Raw genomic sequence first — 17805 nt, forward strand, 5'->3', positions numbered from 1 at the left:
TTTACACAGTTTTAAGTATGTTCTACGTCTTGGGCTTTTGAAACTTCTTCAAACTCAATTGGATTTTAAAAATAACACTCTAAACTTTATGTCTTTAATTATTACATGAAGAGAAATTACACTTACAACTTTGGAAGGACCACCTTTTCACAATCGTATGTTCCTTTACTGTAGTACATTTTTATGTTGCGCTCATCTGCCCCTAAAATGACCAGAGTCACTTGATGTAGCAAGTAATCTGACAACGGAACATTGTTAGGCCTATTTCCTGTTTATTCACAATCAGTCTGCAAATTATGGACTGAAATACATAGGGGGAAGAAGTACTCTACACGTGTTACATATATTTTACTTAAGCAAAACTATAATACTACATTGTAGAAATACTCTACAAGTAAAAGACATGTGTTAAATGTTGTACTTATTAAATATATGGGGCATTCTACCGAATTAGTACAAAGTGCGGTCCCACAACAAGAAAAACTATTTAACAAAACAATTAAGTATTCAGACATAGATATTTACTAAGAATATGTTATGGTCTATTTAAACACAAGGCATTAAATTAGATAGTAATAAGCTTAAGTAGTAGGGAAGTAGCTGTCCCCAACCCTGACATCTACATTTCAATCTCTGTAAATAACATTTAAAACATTTTTTTAAACGTAGTTCAATGGTGTATTTAGAAGATCTTTATGATTACATTCAAACAGAAGTTGGAATATTTAGATTTATTGTGGGCATCATTTTTTAATAAAAAAACTATACTCAAAAAATCATGTCCCCAGTTTTCATGTCACTACCGAGGGGTTTTAGTCCAATGGCTGAGCCTGGTTTTCAGCCACACCCCTGCACTTTTGACTGGGCAGTGACACTCATGGCTGAATGGCAAGTAGCTATATCCCGTACTTTTGATATCAATCTGTTCCAAAATCTGAAAATCGGCGTGTAACCTTAAGAATTGTCACTACCGAACACATATTATCTTCAATTAAGCAAACTTTTTCTGGGTTTTATGCAAAGTATTATGTTTTTATGCGTGTAAACCTCTTCAGAAACGTGTATGCTAGCCATGTACTTGCTAGCATTCTTTAGTTATGCTCAATTTTTTGCTAGAATCGTCACTACCGAAACACTCACTACCGAAACATATGGTTACGTTTCGGTAATTGACATGATGGTTCGGTAGTGACTAAATGGAATGGTAAGCAGGTAAATCCCACCATTTTGAAATAAATGTGTTTTAAAGTCTGAAAATCAGTGTGTTACTTTAAAGGTCTCTTATTATACTATTGTTAGGCATATATTATAGGTCTCAGATATATAAAAAACATGTCTATGAAGTGTTTTGCTCAAAATACCAAACAGATCACCCATTCTAGCCTCATTCCCCTCTATTTCAGCCTGTTACTAAAGTGCTGATTCTGGGTCAGTAGCTTCAAACAGTCACACTTCAACATAAGGCATGTTATGAGTTAAGATTAAGCAATAAGGTTGAGGGAATATGATACAACCTTGAGAACAAAATACTGTGGTCACTACCGAAACAGTGGATGTTTTGTAAAAGATTAAAGGGCCCATGTCATGCTTTTCCGGTTATTACCCGTCCCCTTGTGTGTTATGAAGGTTTTTATGCATGTAAACGGTGTGCAGAGTCACAAACCCTCAAAGTACACCCTGTAGCGAGTAAAACTCTAACACAGAAAATATCTCCCCAAAACGCCTCGTTGGAGATACGTCATTGCCCATTTGATAATTCCATTTCGTTCCGGGTACGGCATGATGTCAAGCCGTACCCGGAACGAAATGGACCAATCCGTGGAGCCGTTACGTTACGTCCGCGGAGCCGTTACGTTAAGCCCCCACTGATTGGTCCAAATTGACCACTCCACGGACTTCCTCACACACACATCTGTGTGCAGGGAGCAGGCAGCTCAGCTGATTTCTCCTCCTTGGCTGCAGGCTGATAACAGACAGTTGGGATCGCGGCAAAATTCTCTCTGCAGACCCATTCTCACAGCGTTTATCAACCTTTTTCTTACTCAATATCAAGCCACACTTATTGTTTTTACTTCGGCTGTGAGTTTGTGTGTGCTCAGGATGAGTTTGGCTGTGTATCGCTAACAAGGAAACAACACCTCCACGGAGCTCAGCGCGATTCACAACGTCCCGACCAATCAGAGCACACAGGGAGGGTGGGGGCTGGAGCTATTGGAGCTACAACGAGCCGTTAAAGGCAGAGAGTGAAATTCAGTGAATACAGGTAGTTTACAGAGATGCTGTATGAGTAACCAATGTGAGTTTGGAAAATTGCACAATATAAATCTATTCTAGTATACCTCAACAATGGAATTATGATCAGTGGAAATGGCCATGACATGGGCCCTTTAAGTATATTGAGTTATCAACTAAAATGATATGATACTGATTGGTTTAATGTATGTTCAATTTCAACAATCATCAACTCTGGAATCAATATGATCAGTATTATGCATTTTACAAAGAAAGTTTGCATTATGATTTTTATGAATTGTATCAATTGAACTTTGAAATTTGATAAAAAATTCACTTTTATTAATTTAATTGTGAAAACCCTCAAATATTTGTTAAAATACTATTTAGAGAAGGGAAGGTAAAACAATCTTAACAGGTTAATATAATACTTTTTTACTACAGTGTATGTACTATGTTTCGGTAGTGACCATTTTTGGTAGAGGAAGAACATTCCAATACAGTCTGAAAATACGATATAAAAATGTACGGTTCTTTTACCAGATATGTGTAATTTAGATACGGTACAAAATATATATGGACAAAGTTTTGGGAAAAAAACATACAACATTTCAAAACATTTCCAACCTGACTTTGGTCCAATTCAGTAGAATGGCCCATATAGTGGCGTGAAAAGTACAATATTTGCTTCTGGATTGTGGTGGACTACAAGTATAAAGTAGCAGGAAATTAGTACTATTAATATTTCATTTTTTTTACTGCAAGTACCTCAACATTATAATTAACTACATTATTTGAGTACATATTATTAGTTACCGGCCACCACTGATTAAATATGGCATTGTCCCAGTAAACACTAGATGCATGGCCACCCTTATGTATAAAGCATATGCCCGAACAAAACTAATTTGCTTCCCATGTCGATCTTTGTGCATGTGCTATTGGCATTATTCAAGTTGCACATTGCTATGGAGTTAGAAATGCAATGTAATAATGTTTTGTGAAGTGAAGTTTGTCTTTAAATTATTAAGTCTCAGATGGCTTTAATGTCAGTATCAGAATACTTAATTTATCCCGGGGTAAATTGGGTAAAGCTATACCTGACTTATCTGTTTTAACTTTTTTTTTTGTAAGTCTATTGATGCTGCTTCTGCTATGAAAATTACCATCTTAACGTACAAAGACAAACATGAAACATGACCAGGAAGATGGTTTGCTTGCAGATAAGGAGCAACAATGGGAGATTTCACATTAAAAGAGCCACTCCTTTATTTAAACATGAGTTGGTCCTGAGTTGGTCACCCGGTTTCTGGAGAGTACCTGTGACAGGAAAGGAAAGGGAGATACAAAAAGATCAGGCAGGAGAGGTCACAAAACAGGAACAGAAACTGGAAGCCTGTCGAGCAGGTTTGCCGAGTGATACCTTTGTCACATCACAGCTGCTTAAAATGTAAACAGATACACTCAAGCTGAGAAGCCTGAAGTTGGCCTGCAGCTAACCTAAAAACATCAGATGTGCTGTGAAGTATTTTCTTTAGATATTTAACCATAATCTGCTGGCATTGCAGTTCTACATTTAGATGTGAGATACATTGGGTTGAACATGATGATGCAACTCGAAGTAACAAAGTACACATTACACTGTGAGATGTGCTGTGGCGCAGATATAAATGTAGAACAACATCAGGCTGTGTGTGCCACCTGCTGTATGTAAATGTGTCCTGCACATTTCTGGACCCCAATACGTTTGAGATATTTGGAAAATATTTTAAAAGAAATGAACTGAGGTTTGTCTCCTTAATTTTACTGAAGTGTTCAACTAGAGAGAATCCTATAAATCTTTTATTTTGTTTCTTTCCGTTAACTGTCAAGTGGGAACTAAGTATTTTTTTTGTGTGTGTTTCTCTTATTTTCCTACCATACTGTTATGATTGGCTGTGAATAAGAAAATATGAAGGACAGACCACCTATTTCTATTTGGTTTTTTTTTGTTGAGAAAGGGGCAGGTATTTTCTTCTCCCCGCTCCTTTCCGGGTATGGTGTGTTTTTATAGAGACATGTTTTGTAAATAATTGTTATACATTAAGTTGTGCATACCATGAACGGAACAAATACAAATGAAAAAAGTGATCAACTAGAGAGAATCCTATAAATCTAGCCTTTTCTTTTAATCTGGGGTAATATAAGAGTCTGTTGCATCAAAGCAGAGCATCAGCAAGGAAACCCTGTCCCATCTCATCACTCTGCCATTCAGCCCTGCATCAGATACTGTCGCTGGCTATCGACAGCACAATTAAGTCTGAAGTGATCTTCCCCTTTTATCTGAAGGAGCCCCAGTGCTTTTGTGGTGGGGGTGGTGATTGACAATGGTGAGGGGGCTCCTGAAGCTCAGGTGACAGGATGTCCACAGAGCTTAGAGACAAGAGAAAGAAGAGATAGGGCTGTGGGTGCCATAGCTCAGTCAGGGCATATTTAGCTTTGGATCGATGATGAAACGGGAACAGACAAAGTGAAATTGTGTAAAGACAGTAACCCTGGAATTGTGAAACTCTCGATTGTTGAGGTTAGGTATTTATCACAAATACTTAAGGATAGGATTGTTGGGCGTCGAGACCCACGAACATTTGAGGAAATCAGTGGTTACCATCCTTGATACAACATATACATCTATACTTCAATAGGATTCATGCAAACACAAATAACGAGTGAGATGAGATGTTTTATTTGATTGTTTGTCATACATTTCTGTTATTGCTATTTAGCGTGCAAGATATTTTATATCATATCTTGATTAAAGATTGTTGGTAAGGTTGGGAGCGAATATCCCAGATACTGCAAGTGTCTTTCAGTTCTAGCTGGACAGCACTGTTCATTTTGATATGCATTTTCTTCTCTGTTATTGTCATGCAGGGACGGATGAACGCGCATTTTATTCCTTAAAAATCATGACATTTGCCAGACAACGAAAAATAGCAGTGCTTAAACATGCAAGAGAAAAAACCCTCAAATGATGAAATTCTAGTGAAAAGCAGCTCCATGAGCTTGCCTTGGGTTCTGATATCATTCTTCTTATTTAGCCTGATCGATTTGCTTTAACTCCATTGTAGACATCACATACTCCCCCATTTGAATTATTTTACATTTCAGTCTATAAACATTTCTCCACAGATGTCTGAGCATTATTCTATATATTTTTTCTAAACCAAGTGAGAGCATCTGTCTGACTAAAGACTTTCCTATTCCCTGTGATAATTGGGGTTTAGCTCCTTCGCCATCTTTCAGGCACCTCATCAGCCGTGGCTTGAAAACACAAAGTGACTCTAAACGTCTTCTGAAGACTACGATTTCATTTCTCTTTTGTTGTGGCATTTCAGTCGGTCTTTTTGGGGGGCTTTGAGGTTGGAGAGCGTCTTTCAGCTGCATAGTTTGTCGTTTTTGGCATGTCTGAGCACATCGTCTATTTACGTTTTTCCCTCGCATCACAAGTTTGGGTTTCACGGATGTTTTTAGAGCTGTAGGGGATGAGTTAGACTGTTGAGTGAAACCAATAGACTGTTAATGTTGAACCACACAAACCAATGAAGCACTACAGAGAGGTGCTTTGAATTATAAGTAGGAAACAACTGTATTTATTATGATATCAATACATTTTTCTATATACACACAGTAATAAAAATGCAGTCTTAGTAGCACGATGAGTTGTTTACAAGTATGTCCTCTTTCACTGTTCAGGCATACGGCAAGTCTTTCCCCTTGATTGCTTGAGCAAATTTGGACTTTCTTTGTGAAAAAAATAGTATTTTTTCCAACAAATTCATTTACATATGAATAAATAAATAAAACATTGCTTTGTGATCAATTACCAGTGGACAATCTGTTTTAACACACTTTTTAAAATAACTAATAACCGTGCAAATTCCCTACAACACAGACGGACAAATTCACAAAGAGTGGATTGTGGTGTGATGGCACCATCTCGTTGCTCATCACTTGCGATCTGCACCTTCTCAAGGTTCGACACAAGATCACATTGAATATTACGCTAATGCTTTACATCGCAAACACGGCCTTTAAGTTTAGCATTTTATTAAAATCATGCAATTATCCATCTGGCAAAGTATACCCAATGACTTTTGGCCAGGAACAGAAAACGCAATAATCACAGGAAATTCTGCGTGACATCCCTTTATAGATGTGCTTCAGTTACCACTCTTTGAAGACACCAATTATTTCACTGTTTGGCTACTTGGGTCTTAATCGCGACTGTTTTTGCAATGAGGCTCATTTACATGGAGAGGTGCTAAATGTATGCATACTACCCAATTAAAAATGGTGCAAATAGCACACAGATGCTATTCACTCTGCAGATCAGTTAAGAGGGGGGCATTTCAAATGTTTTGGGTGATTCTTATTTTTTTTGTGAATGTTTAGCAGCCACAAATGCTGTGCAATCCTTTTGTGAATTCGCCCCAGAGTGCGTCGGTAAGTTTTAAGCATGAAATGTAACATCGAGCGTTCTTTAAATGGCAATACTGAAAAAAATACAAGAAAATGGTTTCACAGTAAAACAGCAAGCTGAAACAGCAAATTCAAGTAAAGCAGGATTATGTTAAATAAAAACAAATAAAATTCCCCTTAGTGTCTGTGAATGGGTCCTTTTACATAATCCCAATATTAAATGTAACAGGAAAACAACATATTTTCCAGGCTAAAAAGATAGCCTAAGACTGAGATCAAAATCATATATTATACAAAACCATAAAATATGCTCCAAAAACATGTCAGTGTAAATTCATGTGTACAAGTACAGTAAACTATGCAAGACGAGACTGTCCTTTTCAGTTATTCTATGTCTTTAAGGACAAATAATATACAGCCCTTAACTATGATAATATCGGAGTCACGTAGACAAAACAAATATCAATGTTCTCACAATAACCACATTTGGCAACAGCAGGCAGGACTATAGGTTGCTGCCCAAATGTGCAAACCATGCCAATCAAAGCCACTGATCTGAGTCCATGATTGTACCATTAGTTCATATCTCAAAGCTTACACCTGACTTCTATGTAACAGCATTTGATTTGGGATAAAGCTCCCTCATTCTAGATTCCTTTATTGCTCCACAGATGCTCTAACCTTTACAAAAAGCTATCAGCACAAGTAAGGTAAGGAAGTATATATATCTTCTACTAGCTGATATATGTCAATGCCCATGCATTGTTTGTGAATATGACTGATCTTTATGGAGCCCAATGTAAAGCTGTCCTCTTATGTGCCACAGTCTGGGGACGAACGGGATCGCTGCCTTTTGACCCAAATCTCATCGTCCTCCATTTGCTTTTGATCCTCCATGTTATCATCGATCACTACGCTCTGCTTCTCTGAGTCGGACAGCCTCACATCGTCCGGCGTCCCACTGGCCATTGGGGACTTAAGGCTCTCACTCTCCTCTGTTTCTTCACTCTCCAAGGACAACGCCATGATGGAGGCCTCCAGGTTGGCCTTAGTGGACAGCGCTCTGGCTGACTGGCTGAACTCGTCATCCTCATCACTTAGGATGTCCGTCTCCTTCACCTCCTCCTGGTCTTCGTATATTTCTAGGTCAAACTGTTCTTCCACCCAACGATCTGTGTCTCCGGCTAACTCGGGCTGCTGCAGCTGCTGCTCTGGGTCTTTGTCCTGCTGCAGCAGCTGTGAGTCGGGCTCCTGCGTTGAAGCAATGTCCTGGTCTGGCTCAACGTCAAAAACAATGTCAGTGTCTATGGTGAAACGATTGCGCACTAACTTCCTCCTGCCCAGGGTCCTGGTTGGTGCAGATGCTGCAGGAAAAAATAAAACAAAGATAAAATAATATTAATATTCAATAATATAGTGCCAGGTTTTAAGTGGAGTTTCACTGCCAATCCAGCTCCCTCCTCTCACCACCCCCTCCCTGCTCATACTTCGATCCTCCTAGACTCTGAGCTTGGAGAATGGAGGGTAGGAAGAGTTAAGAAAGGAAGGAAAGCAAATCCCTAAGCTGGTTGGAAATACCTAAAGGAAAAACTAAGACTCCACTTTTTTTGTTCTATCAACGCCAAAGCACCCAATCTGTCAGGTAAGTAGGAACGTGTTTAAAATCAGGACACTTGAATCTGTAGGGTGATTGCAGCCCAGCCTGGCATTTACCTGCTCTATTTATGGCAGGCCGGGCTCCCTTCAGGGCACAGAGGCGCTTTCCTCCAAAGGGCACATACTGCTGGTTGAGGGGTAAACTCTCTGTCTTAAGGAGCTGCCGGCGGTGCTTTTCCCTCAAGATAGAATGGACTGTCTTCAGGAAGTCTTTTCTGCTCTCTGGAGAACTGAAGGGAATAGAAGAGCACGTTATCAGTTGGTCACTCAGTAGATAGCAGCAGACAGGACAGTATCAGTGACTTCAATCTCCAGTGGTCGTCATCAGGGCAGATACTCACCTACAGCACAGCTGAAAGGTCCTCTCTGGCCTTCCCTCAGACTCAGACTTTGTGTGGACAATCTCACACATGGAAGAGCCCTCCCCATCTGAGAAAGTAAAACACAAACATGCCATCTCAAGAACAGAGCATTCCAGAAATAATTATTTCAGATGTATTTCATCACAGTACTATACATTATTTATTATGTTGTCTACCTGCGTTGGCCAAGGATCTGACTTGAAGGGCGTCAGTTGGGATCATGTGACGGTATCTGAAGGGGTCTTTTTCTTCTGAAGATGCAGAGACCCGATGGGAGCCAACCTACAATCAGTCAAACAAAAACAAAATTAAACTATATTAGTGATCTTGCTTTTTCAACCCACTGGAGTGATTCTGAAAGTGGCACATGGGAATTGTACATTTTAAAAAGGGATTTACAATGCTTTAACAACAGTGATATTTTAGAGGGGCTTTGGGTTGTGCCGATAGCTTGCTGGTGTGCAAACCTACCATTTTCTTTTTCTGCTTGGATCCGTCCTTGCATACAAAGACCACTCCCGTTTTGAACACTAGGGAGAAATGGAAAGACACATCGGTTATCACTCAAAGCTGAGATTACTTTAGTATGAGTTTCCTCCAAGATTTGGTAATGAGTAGGCCTGACATACCAAATGTAGCAATCTGGGGCTCTTTCTTCCATTTTCCTAAGGAGGCAGGGGGGTTGATCCAGGTCACACTGGTGTGAAGTAGCAGGTCCCCCATGGACAGATCAGCCACCTGGCAAAAGCAACAAAATATCAGAAGTCACTCTACATGTATTCGTTAGGTGACAGGACAGAGCCAGGCCACGTGTTTCCAACCTACCTCTTTCTTTTCACCACTCTGCTCAGTGATAAGCAGATCGAACACAGCTCCAAACTCCTCATGGATCTTTTGCATCTCGTTGATATGGCTGGCAACTTTGTTCATGGCTTTCATGGCAACTGCAGACAAACAGAAAACAACATGGTTAGCGTTGAATTGGTGTGACCGTATGCTTTCACCTACATTCTCCACGGTCAAAGCAATTTCATCTTTTCAGAACAGGTCTTACCGTCCAGGTGGTAGTGCTCCTCGCTGTCTGGGTCTGTGAGCGAATACAGTTCCTTGAGCAGGAGGGGATACTTCAGCACCCTCTGGATGGGTTTGATCAGGTAGGATTCCAGGGTGGAGGAGTGCTGCTGCTTGGGGTTGCGCTCTTCCAGGAAGGCCTTGAAATCGGTATCGGTTTTGGCTGAAATTATCAATAAAACACTTATTGAACACTTCTAGACAATATTGTCCATTATTTTGTCCTTTCCAGAATGAATTGTTGTATTAACTCTTTGGTTTAAACAAATACTTTTGTTCATGGTTTTTAATTCGCAGTAATAAAGTTTGTATTTATATTGGAAATGGACATTACTAGTCAACAGATTAAAAGGTAAACAAGCAGCAAACCAAGACATCAACTTTAATGTTAAAGGGACTGGGTGTACTAGCTAGAGAACAGACTGTTCAACACTGCTGATTTATATATTTGCAATAATACAGGGCTTTTTAGCCCAGGGAGCCACCAGCTTTGAAGTATGCAGAGGTCAAATGGACAAGTGTCTGGCTGACAGATTTGCCTTGCAGATTTATGGAGCCTTGCAGGATATGGCAGATGGTTGATGGATAAATACATCTTCTCCTTTGAGCCAAGGAGGAATGTTGACCCAACAGCACTTTACTCACCCTTTACGAGGACCTTGGGGACTTTGGTGTGGCTGGCGCAGAAAGCACTGTAGATTTTAAAACGGTCTGCATAGTACAGGAAAGAGCCTCCCAGGGAGAAGAGTATTTTCTGTAAAAAAGAGAAGATAAGTTACCCAACCAGTAATTGCAGAAGACTTTATGGGAGTTTGAAATGCTTGTTGATGATCTTTTGGTGTATGTTACTCAAAAAGGGTATACCTTAAACTGATCCACGGTCTCCAACTTCTCTAGATCTGGAACCAGTCTGGTCCCGTCTTCCAGGGTCTTGAGAAACTCAACCTGAAACTCCACCATTTCCAACAAGTTTCCAAACAGAACATCCAGCTAGAGGAAAAAGGTATTTGAAAAACATCAAAATCAAATCCCCTCATTACACAGTGTGTCTTCTGTACGGATGGGTATCGTTAAGGTTTTAAACGGTACTACTACTTTTATCGATACCGCTTATCGATCCGGTCTTTTAACGGTACTTTTACCGGTTCTTTTGGAGAAAAAAATAAGGTAAACTAACTAAACAAATTGTGAACAAAACTAACATTGCTTTTTATTTAAATTAAATACATAATATTTCACATCAAAAGAAACAACAATGTTTTAACAAATCGTATTAAATAATGTGATGACAGAACTGTAAACAGAATAGCTGAAACTTTAACAAAATAAATAACTCAGTTACCTCTAATCATTAACCCATGTTTGTATAATTGAGTTAACTCCGTGTTGCTGCTAGCATACATAACACCTGACGTGGAAACGCTACTCGTGGATGGGGCTATAGAGCTACTAGAAAGACAGTCGAACCCGCTGCATTTCTCCGTCTGGATGTGGTGCACTTTTGCTCAATGTTTAGACAAATTGCTCGTGTTACCGCCCTTACATGCTAAACTCTTATTGCACTTTTGGTAACGAGCATTGTCCACATCGAGACGGGTAAAGTTTAACCACACCTCGGAGCGCGTTCTCTCTGCCATCTCCTCCGTGTGTGTGTGGGTGTGTTGCTGCATGTAGCAGCTGCGTGTGTGTAAACTGCCCCGCCCCCTCGCACACAGACGGGGGAGAGAGATCTCTCGTCTGGATTGGAAAGATCGAAAATACTAAAAATAATCAGACGCATTTTGCTGTCTTTTTGCGTATTAGAAACGGAGTTGGCGAAACTAAAACTGCAATATAATGTTTGTGTAGCAATAATACATATGACATATTTTTTACATGTCTCCAGTGCCGATAACGTCGGAGCTTAACGGTACCACGGTCTTTAATAATTCAGCCCCGGGGCCTGTTTAATACCGGGGCTCGGTACCCATCCCTAGTCTTCTGTAATATTTCTCAATATCTTTTTCTGGTGCATACACTGGACTGGAAGCTCTCTGCTACGGTTAGAGCATGGAAACCCTCAAATTATAAAACCAAATGTAATGTCAGTTTTGCAAGTGCATGTAAAACTCCTCTACTTTTCAACCCTCCCCCTGTCATCATCCACTCCTCTTGTCCTCAAACACAGCAACACTTCACATGATTATGTAACCCACTTTTCTAAGAACATTTAAACAGTTTTGGCATTTAAAAGCCAACTACCCCTCAAAGGCTGACAGAGAACATTTGACATACCTCATCCTGTGTGAGGAAGGTCTCTTTCTGCAGGGGTGTTAAATATCTCCCAATGAGGCAGTTGAGATCCTGTAAGACAAGAGGGAATTAAGTTTGATCCAGGGTTGACGAATCATAAGGTGGAAAACAGATATGAAAAAAATGCGGCTTTGACACAAGTCTTTAATATTCCTCACTACAAACAGTGATTGAATCACAGGGAAAGTTCCTCTTGGATCAGAGATAGAGTAAATGCCTTTCTGCATACACTTCAAAAGGGAAAGTAGCGATAAAAACCCAATCCAAATAAAAGACTATTACTACAGTTACCTTGGGTGAACTGTAGAGAGCCTTTGAGATCAATTAGCAGCGCTTACAAAAAGTAGTAAATGGACCATCGAACTTCTCCAAGAAGGCTGGCTGGCACTTTAATTTACATCTCTCTTATTGTTAATTAACAATTAACTGTATGTATGAAAAGAGGAGTAGCCTAAGATGTGTCTGTAATTTAAAGGGGACCTATCATGCAAAATGCACTTTTGTACGTCTTTTATACATGAATATGTGTCCCCGGTGTTCCAGGGAACTCACCAAGTGTCAGAAAACACAACCCTCTCTATTTTCCTCCATACCCAAATCTCTAAAAAAGGGGCTGCAACGGATCTGATACAGACTGATCCAGATTTGAACACAGTGTCCTGACGTCAGGACAGTGGCGCTACGGCTATTGGGCCAACTCCACCAATCAGGAGGAGACAACCACGGCATTGCCGTATGAAAGCGCAGGAGACGCTGTAGTACATATGCCAGGCCTGTAGATGGTGCTGTTCTCACAGAATCTGCCCTTGCAAAAACAGAGCTAGAAATTGTCAAATTGAGCAAAATGAGGCATGGCTAAAATGCATGATCTGTTTGGTATTTTGAAAAAAAAAAAGTATAAATATGCCTTATATAGGTATGGTCCTACACTATATTATTCAAATATAGCATGATAGGTCCACTTTAAGATTTAAATAATTAGCTTGAAGGTGTAATGTTTACACTTTGAATAGAAAGAATAACATAAACCTGTTTCAATGTGAAGTGCCTTAATCACACCAGCATTCTGAACACCTGCTAATCAATGTGTGGGTACGAGTTGTCATGGCAACGTTGCGTGCTTGTAAGAGGCATATTCATCCACGTCCAAATTTGTCAAAAAAGGAAAATATTTCAAATGTGTCTTGGTAGCTTTACACAATGCCAATATGTGCCGAACATAGACTGCCACAGCTGAAACCACCAGGGATATGATTGTTAAGCGTATTTGAAATACGAATACCTAACACATTACTTAATATGACATTATTGATTTAAGTATAGTCCCTCTTCATTTATTATTTTTCCATTATTTAGTCTGCCCCTATATTACATTAGCAGTTGAGCTACTGCCAACTAAGCACAGAGACATAAGACATTTCATTCTGAGTAATTAGAACAAATAGCCCAAGTCCACCAAAAAACAGACCATCCCCTTTAAAAGGTTGTACAATACAACATAAATCACTTTAATGTGATTTCTATAATAAATATATATGAGCCCCTGGTAATGAGGTATAACATTTTAGATAGCCTTGACATTATACCATTATATACCCTCTCTAACCCAGTTATTCCACAAAGCCACATTTTATACCAGGCAGAAAAAGATTAGGCAATATCCAGGCAAGGGCACAGCTGTGTCCCCCTTATATCTCCTGGGACACAGAGATAAATATGGATTGTGGAATAGGTAATGCGTAGGGCTAACACAACCTGAAGCAGACAAAAACACAGATTGATGGACAGGAGGAACACACACACACACACACACACACACACACACAAAGACCATCTGCCCCTAGCAAGTAAGATGAGTGTGACTTACTTTGACATAGGTGCGTTCGGTCTCCACGAGTTCACAGATGACTTTGCGGAGTTTGTCGGCATCAGAGAGCTGTCGCTGAGTTGCAGGAGGTGGGAAGGGCGAGTCCGGGCTAGGCGAAGAGGACACGCACTCCGTGGGATTCATGTCATGGAGACTGCGGCAGAAAGCGGCGACCTGCTCCGTACTCTGCAAAGAAAAGGACAGAAGTGTTGAGGAAAAACTCCTACTCCCTGTGATGTAACTCCAGCCTCTAAGGAAATATCCAAAAAGAAATCAATCAGTAAAGAATCAGCACCTCAAATATAAACTTGCAGGAATCAATTGACGCCTACTGATGTGCACAGATTCATGACTGTGCAGAGAGTGAGCCTGGAGAGAGGCAGAGACGCAGTTCTAAAAAAAAAATCATTTGCACTAATTTGGTCTATTTTCAGTCGGTCATAACAATGGCTCTCCACCGCTCTCTCTTTCACTCACATCCCTCTTTTCCCTGGTGTTTTCCTCTTACTGACTGATCGCTGGTGTAGAGATTCATTGTTTTTCACAGAGTCAAGAATGTACACACAACAGTGTCTGTCCACATATATATAGTATGTGTTGCCGTGGAGACCGGTGCATTAGACTATCATTCCAGACCAAAATACACCCCACTCAGCAACATCTTAAATGGCTTATTAGTTACTTTGTTTGCAACAGTCTCACCAGTCATAACAATTAAGCTGCATATAGGCTTTGTTCAATAAGAACACAAGCAGAGCTCACTCTAATTTATTTGGAAATAATTGAATAAATCAGACAATATTTACTTATTTGTTTCTATAAGTGGGCGACACATGAAGATTGATCGAGAAAGCTGCAAGAAGGAAAGCAGTTTGGCAGCATGTCAGGCACCACTAGCAGGTAGTGAGCGCACTACAGCGGGCTAAGGTCTCTTATTATTAAAAGGATTTTTATAGACCAGGCGGAGGCAATTTGTCCTGTCACACCTACGAGCTCCTCTGGGAAATAATAATAATATAGACTTGACACAGCTGAGGAAGATGTAATGTTACCATTCTTAAAATAAACATCTTAATTGTGATCTTAGTAACTAGTCTCTCATCAGTGTAAGCTTCTCAGGCCATCAGAACTGCTTTCGTATTAGAGTTACTGTGCATACAAATATTTCATATTCAAAAACACGTACTTTAAATGACAGAAATGTTTTCATGATGAAAACGTACCTAGATCAAAAACACTGTGTGTTCTTCTCCTCGCCATCAGAAGTGACAGTCGTGTATCTTATGCGGCTTTGCAAATGACACTGTCTGATTAGATAACAATGCTGATTATAACCAGACACATCCATATGTGAGGCACGACAGCAGTTTGTCTCTCTTAACAATGTTCCCAAAATAACCATGCAGCTTCCAGATCAACAGATGAATGAAGGAGTGCCATCCTGTCTGTAAATATAATTTTGCAAATGCAATTGACATCAATGCCCTTAAAGGAAATGTAGCCACATCTCTAGTAGAAGAGCGGCTGCAGTAGGCATTTCGTCCTCTTTTATTTAGTTTTCTGTTATTTAAATTTAGAGAGTGGTTTTTCATTGTAAAACATGCCTGTATTTGTTTCTGCAGTGGTTTATTGATGTGATGACAAACTGTACATTTAGCCAAAAATAGAAGTTTAAGAGCACAAAGAAGTTAGAAAAACAAAACACACGCAGCACATATCCAAATATGCAACCAAAAGAATGTAACGCAGAGAAAACAGGGGAGAATCCTTAAATTAACCTGATTTCTTCCTGCCAAAGTTAGCTAAGCAAAACCATGTGTACTGAGTCTAAAGTCCAGTCATCCGATTCACATTCTAGACTAATTAACACCGTGGCAGCTTGGGTGCACGGACTGCCATGACACGGCAGAATGAGGAGAAAGAACATAGAAGCTCCAAATATTACATGAAAATCAGAACGTGTAGAAAAGAGAAACTGCCATGCGTTAATCTGTGGGATGCCAAAGACGAGCATTTTCCTGAGCAAGTGAAGTATAGAACAAAACTGCAAAGTATGAAAGCGCTGATGATGAAGTAAACGGAAGATAGCACATCTGCCTTCTGAAACTGAGACAAGCCAAAGAACACAGCATCGAGGTGCCAAGAGAGAAAGATATGGGCAACATTCAGAAAGCCACGTCCACAACGGTCAGGCTGTTTTTTTTTTTATGTCACCCAGGTGGTCTTTGGTCAGTTATGTAGAGACTCAGCTCCAACGCATGCAACGATACATTTTGGCATCCTCTGAAGCACTTCTGTGATTATGGGACAATTCTGCGACAATGACTCACTGCTTCCTCTTGTCTGTACTGTAGCAGCCAAAGAGTATGTGTGAAACAAATTCCCCTTTCTCGCTGAAAGAAAAGGTGTAACTCTCAGGAGAATAAAACAGCAGCAGCGTATGTATGTATCACAGCAGCAGCAAGAAGTAGTCAGGTAAAGAAAACAAAGATACAAAGAAAGGAATCTTACCAGATGGAGCATGTCAGAGATGGAGTCTGTGGAGCGCTTGCTGTGTTTGCTCCACTTCAGGACAGACATAGCCAGGTGCAGGTGGACAGTCAGTGACAGTTAAAGAGCCAGAGAGAAAGAGACTCCAGGTTTTGGAAAAGTCAAGTATATACTGAGCCTCTAATACATAACTGTTTTTTCTTTCCTCTGATTTGAAAAAAAAAGGAGAAGGTTCTGTTGTGTTCCTTTATGAAGGATGAGTGGAGCTGCTCAGCCTCCTCCTCTCCGCCCACCAACGATTACAGCCTTCCAACTCCCCTTCTTTTCACCCTCGGTCTGCTGTAGTTCTGTCACTAATATTCTCTCACTCTCTCTCTCTCTCTCTTTCTCTCTCTCGCTCTCTCTTCTCTAAACTCAGGCACACAGTGTGAGTGTGAAGATCTGGCCAACTCCAGCAGCATATTAAATGACTGAGTCTTCATAATCCTCCAGCCTGGGGATGAGAGCGAGCGAGCGGGATGGAAGGAGTCTCCTCCTTCAGGTTGTGGTGGAGCAGGATTGGCTGGGCGAGCCACGCTGCAGTAGAATATAAATGCAGGGGTTTTTCAGGAAAAGGGGGAGAGGGGAGCTTCAAAGGAGCAGGCTGCAGTCGACGGTGAATACAGGAACAACCGGTGTGGGAATATTGAAGGACGAAAAGGAGTGGAAAATGTTCAGGCGTGCCAAAATGTATGTAATTAAAGTGATAAATCAAATGAAGTATGAGTTCCACGAGCCAAGATCCCAGCCCTTGTTCAGATAAGTAACTGAAGGAAACATACAGTAGCAGATATTAATGTCCTCCATCTCGCGGTCGATGCCAGGGATTATGTAACAACTCTATCTCATGACTTAACTGAAGTGTCCTTTTTCCCCTCAGGTATATGGGACCTCTCCAAGAATGCCTTCCGACAAAGACCAACCTCCAGAGAGTGTCAGAGGTAGGAGCGTAAAGCAGAGTCAGTACCTAGTGGTCAGCACTGATGGTCCGTGCTCTGAATGTCTGACACTAACCAATGTGACCATCTAAATATACCGCAGACCACGTGAAGGGGACAGAAATGTATTTTTGCCAAAGGTATGGCCCAGTTCCAAAGCAGCCAACAAACATTTCTGCAGGGATAGATTTGGTTGATTCCATCGATTATTTACTCTTTGCATTAACACGAGTTACATTTACAGCGACTGTACAAACAACTCTGTTGCTGTCATCAGGTGTATCTGTTGCTACATGAAGTTGAGAAAATGATGATGCTGTGCGGCTGTCAGTCAAAGCCGAAAAGGTGGATCAATTTGCAAATAATGTGTGTGATTTTGTTCTGCTATTAGTGAGCCTTT

The 17805-nt window shown here is 40.4% G+C and overlaps 1 protein-coding gene across 4 annotated transcripts in view; it reads right to left on the minus strand.

Annotated features, from left to right (window-relative positions):
• Nucleotides 1-5831: 5831 nt before the first annotated feature.
• Nucleotides 5832-17805, minus strand: part of LOC117468828 (T-lymphoma invasion and metastasis-inducing protein 1-like) — a 45810-nt gene continuing 33836 nt past the window's right edge. For 3 of the 4 annotated variants that reach the window (XM_034113142.1, XM_034113139.1, XM_034113141.1), the window contains exons 16-27: nucleotides 13939-14124; nucleotides 12054-12122; nucleotides 10644-10769; nucleotides 10425-10533; nucleotides 9763-9942; nucleotides 9534-9652; nucleotides 9338-9446; nucleotides 9180-9238; nucleotides 8885-8990; nucleotides 8688-8775; nucleotides 8404-8576; nucleotides 5832-8054 (exon numbers count right to left, since the gene is read on the minus strand). In XM_034113142.1, the coding sequence (XP_033969033.1) occupies nucleotides 7504-8054; nucleotides 8404-8576; nucleotides 8688-8775; nucleotides 8885-8990; nucleotides 9180-9238; nucleotides 9338-9446; nucleotides 9534-9652; nucleotides 9763-9942; nucleotides 10425-10533; nucleotides 10644-10769; nucleotides 12054-12122; nucleotides 13939-14124 (1875 nt within the window). In that variant the 3' untranslated portion in view covers nucleotides 5832-7503. Of the gene's footprint in view, nucleotides 8055-8403; nucleotides 8577-8687; nucleotides 8776-8884; nucleotides 8991-9179; nucleotides 9239-9337; nucleotides 9447-9533; nucleotides 9653-9762; nucleotides 9943-10424; nucleotides 10534-10643; nucleotides 10770-12053; nucleotides 12123-13938; nucleotides 14125-16449; nucleotides 16728-17805 lie in introns of those variants that run through there. The other variant, XM_034113143.1, reaches the window with a different exon arrangement.

The sequence above is a fragment of the Trematomus bernacchii genome, unplaced genomic scaffold, assembly GCF_902827165.1.
Source record: "Trematomus bernacchii unplaced genomic scaffold, fTreBer1.1, whole genome shotgun sequence".
NCBI classification, from domain to species: Eukaryota; Metazoa; Chordata; class Actinopteri; order Perciformes; family Nototheniidae; genus Trematomus; species Trematomus bernacchii.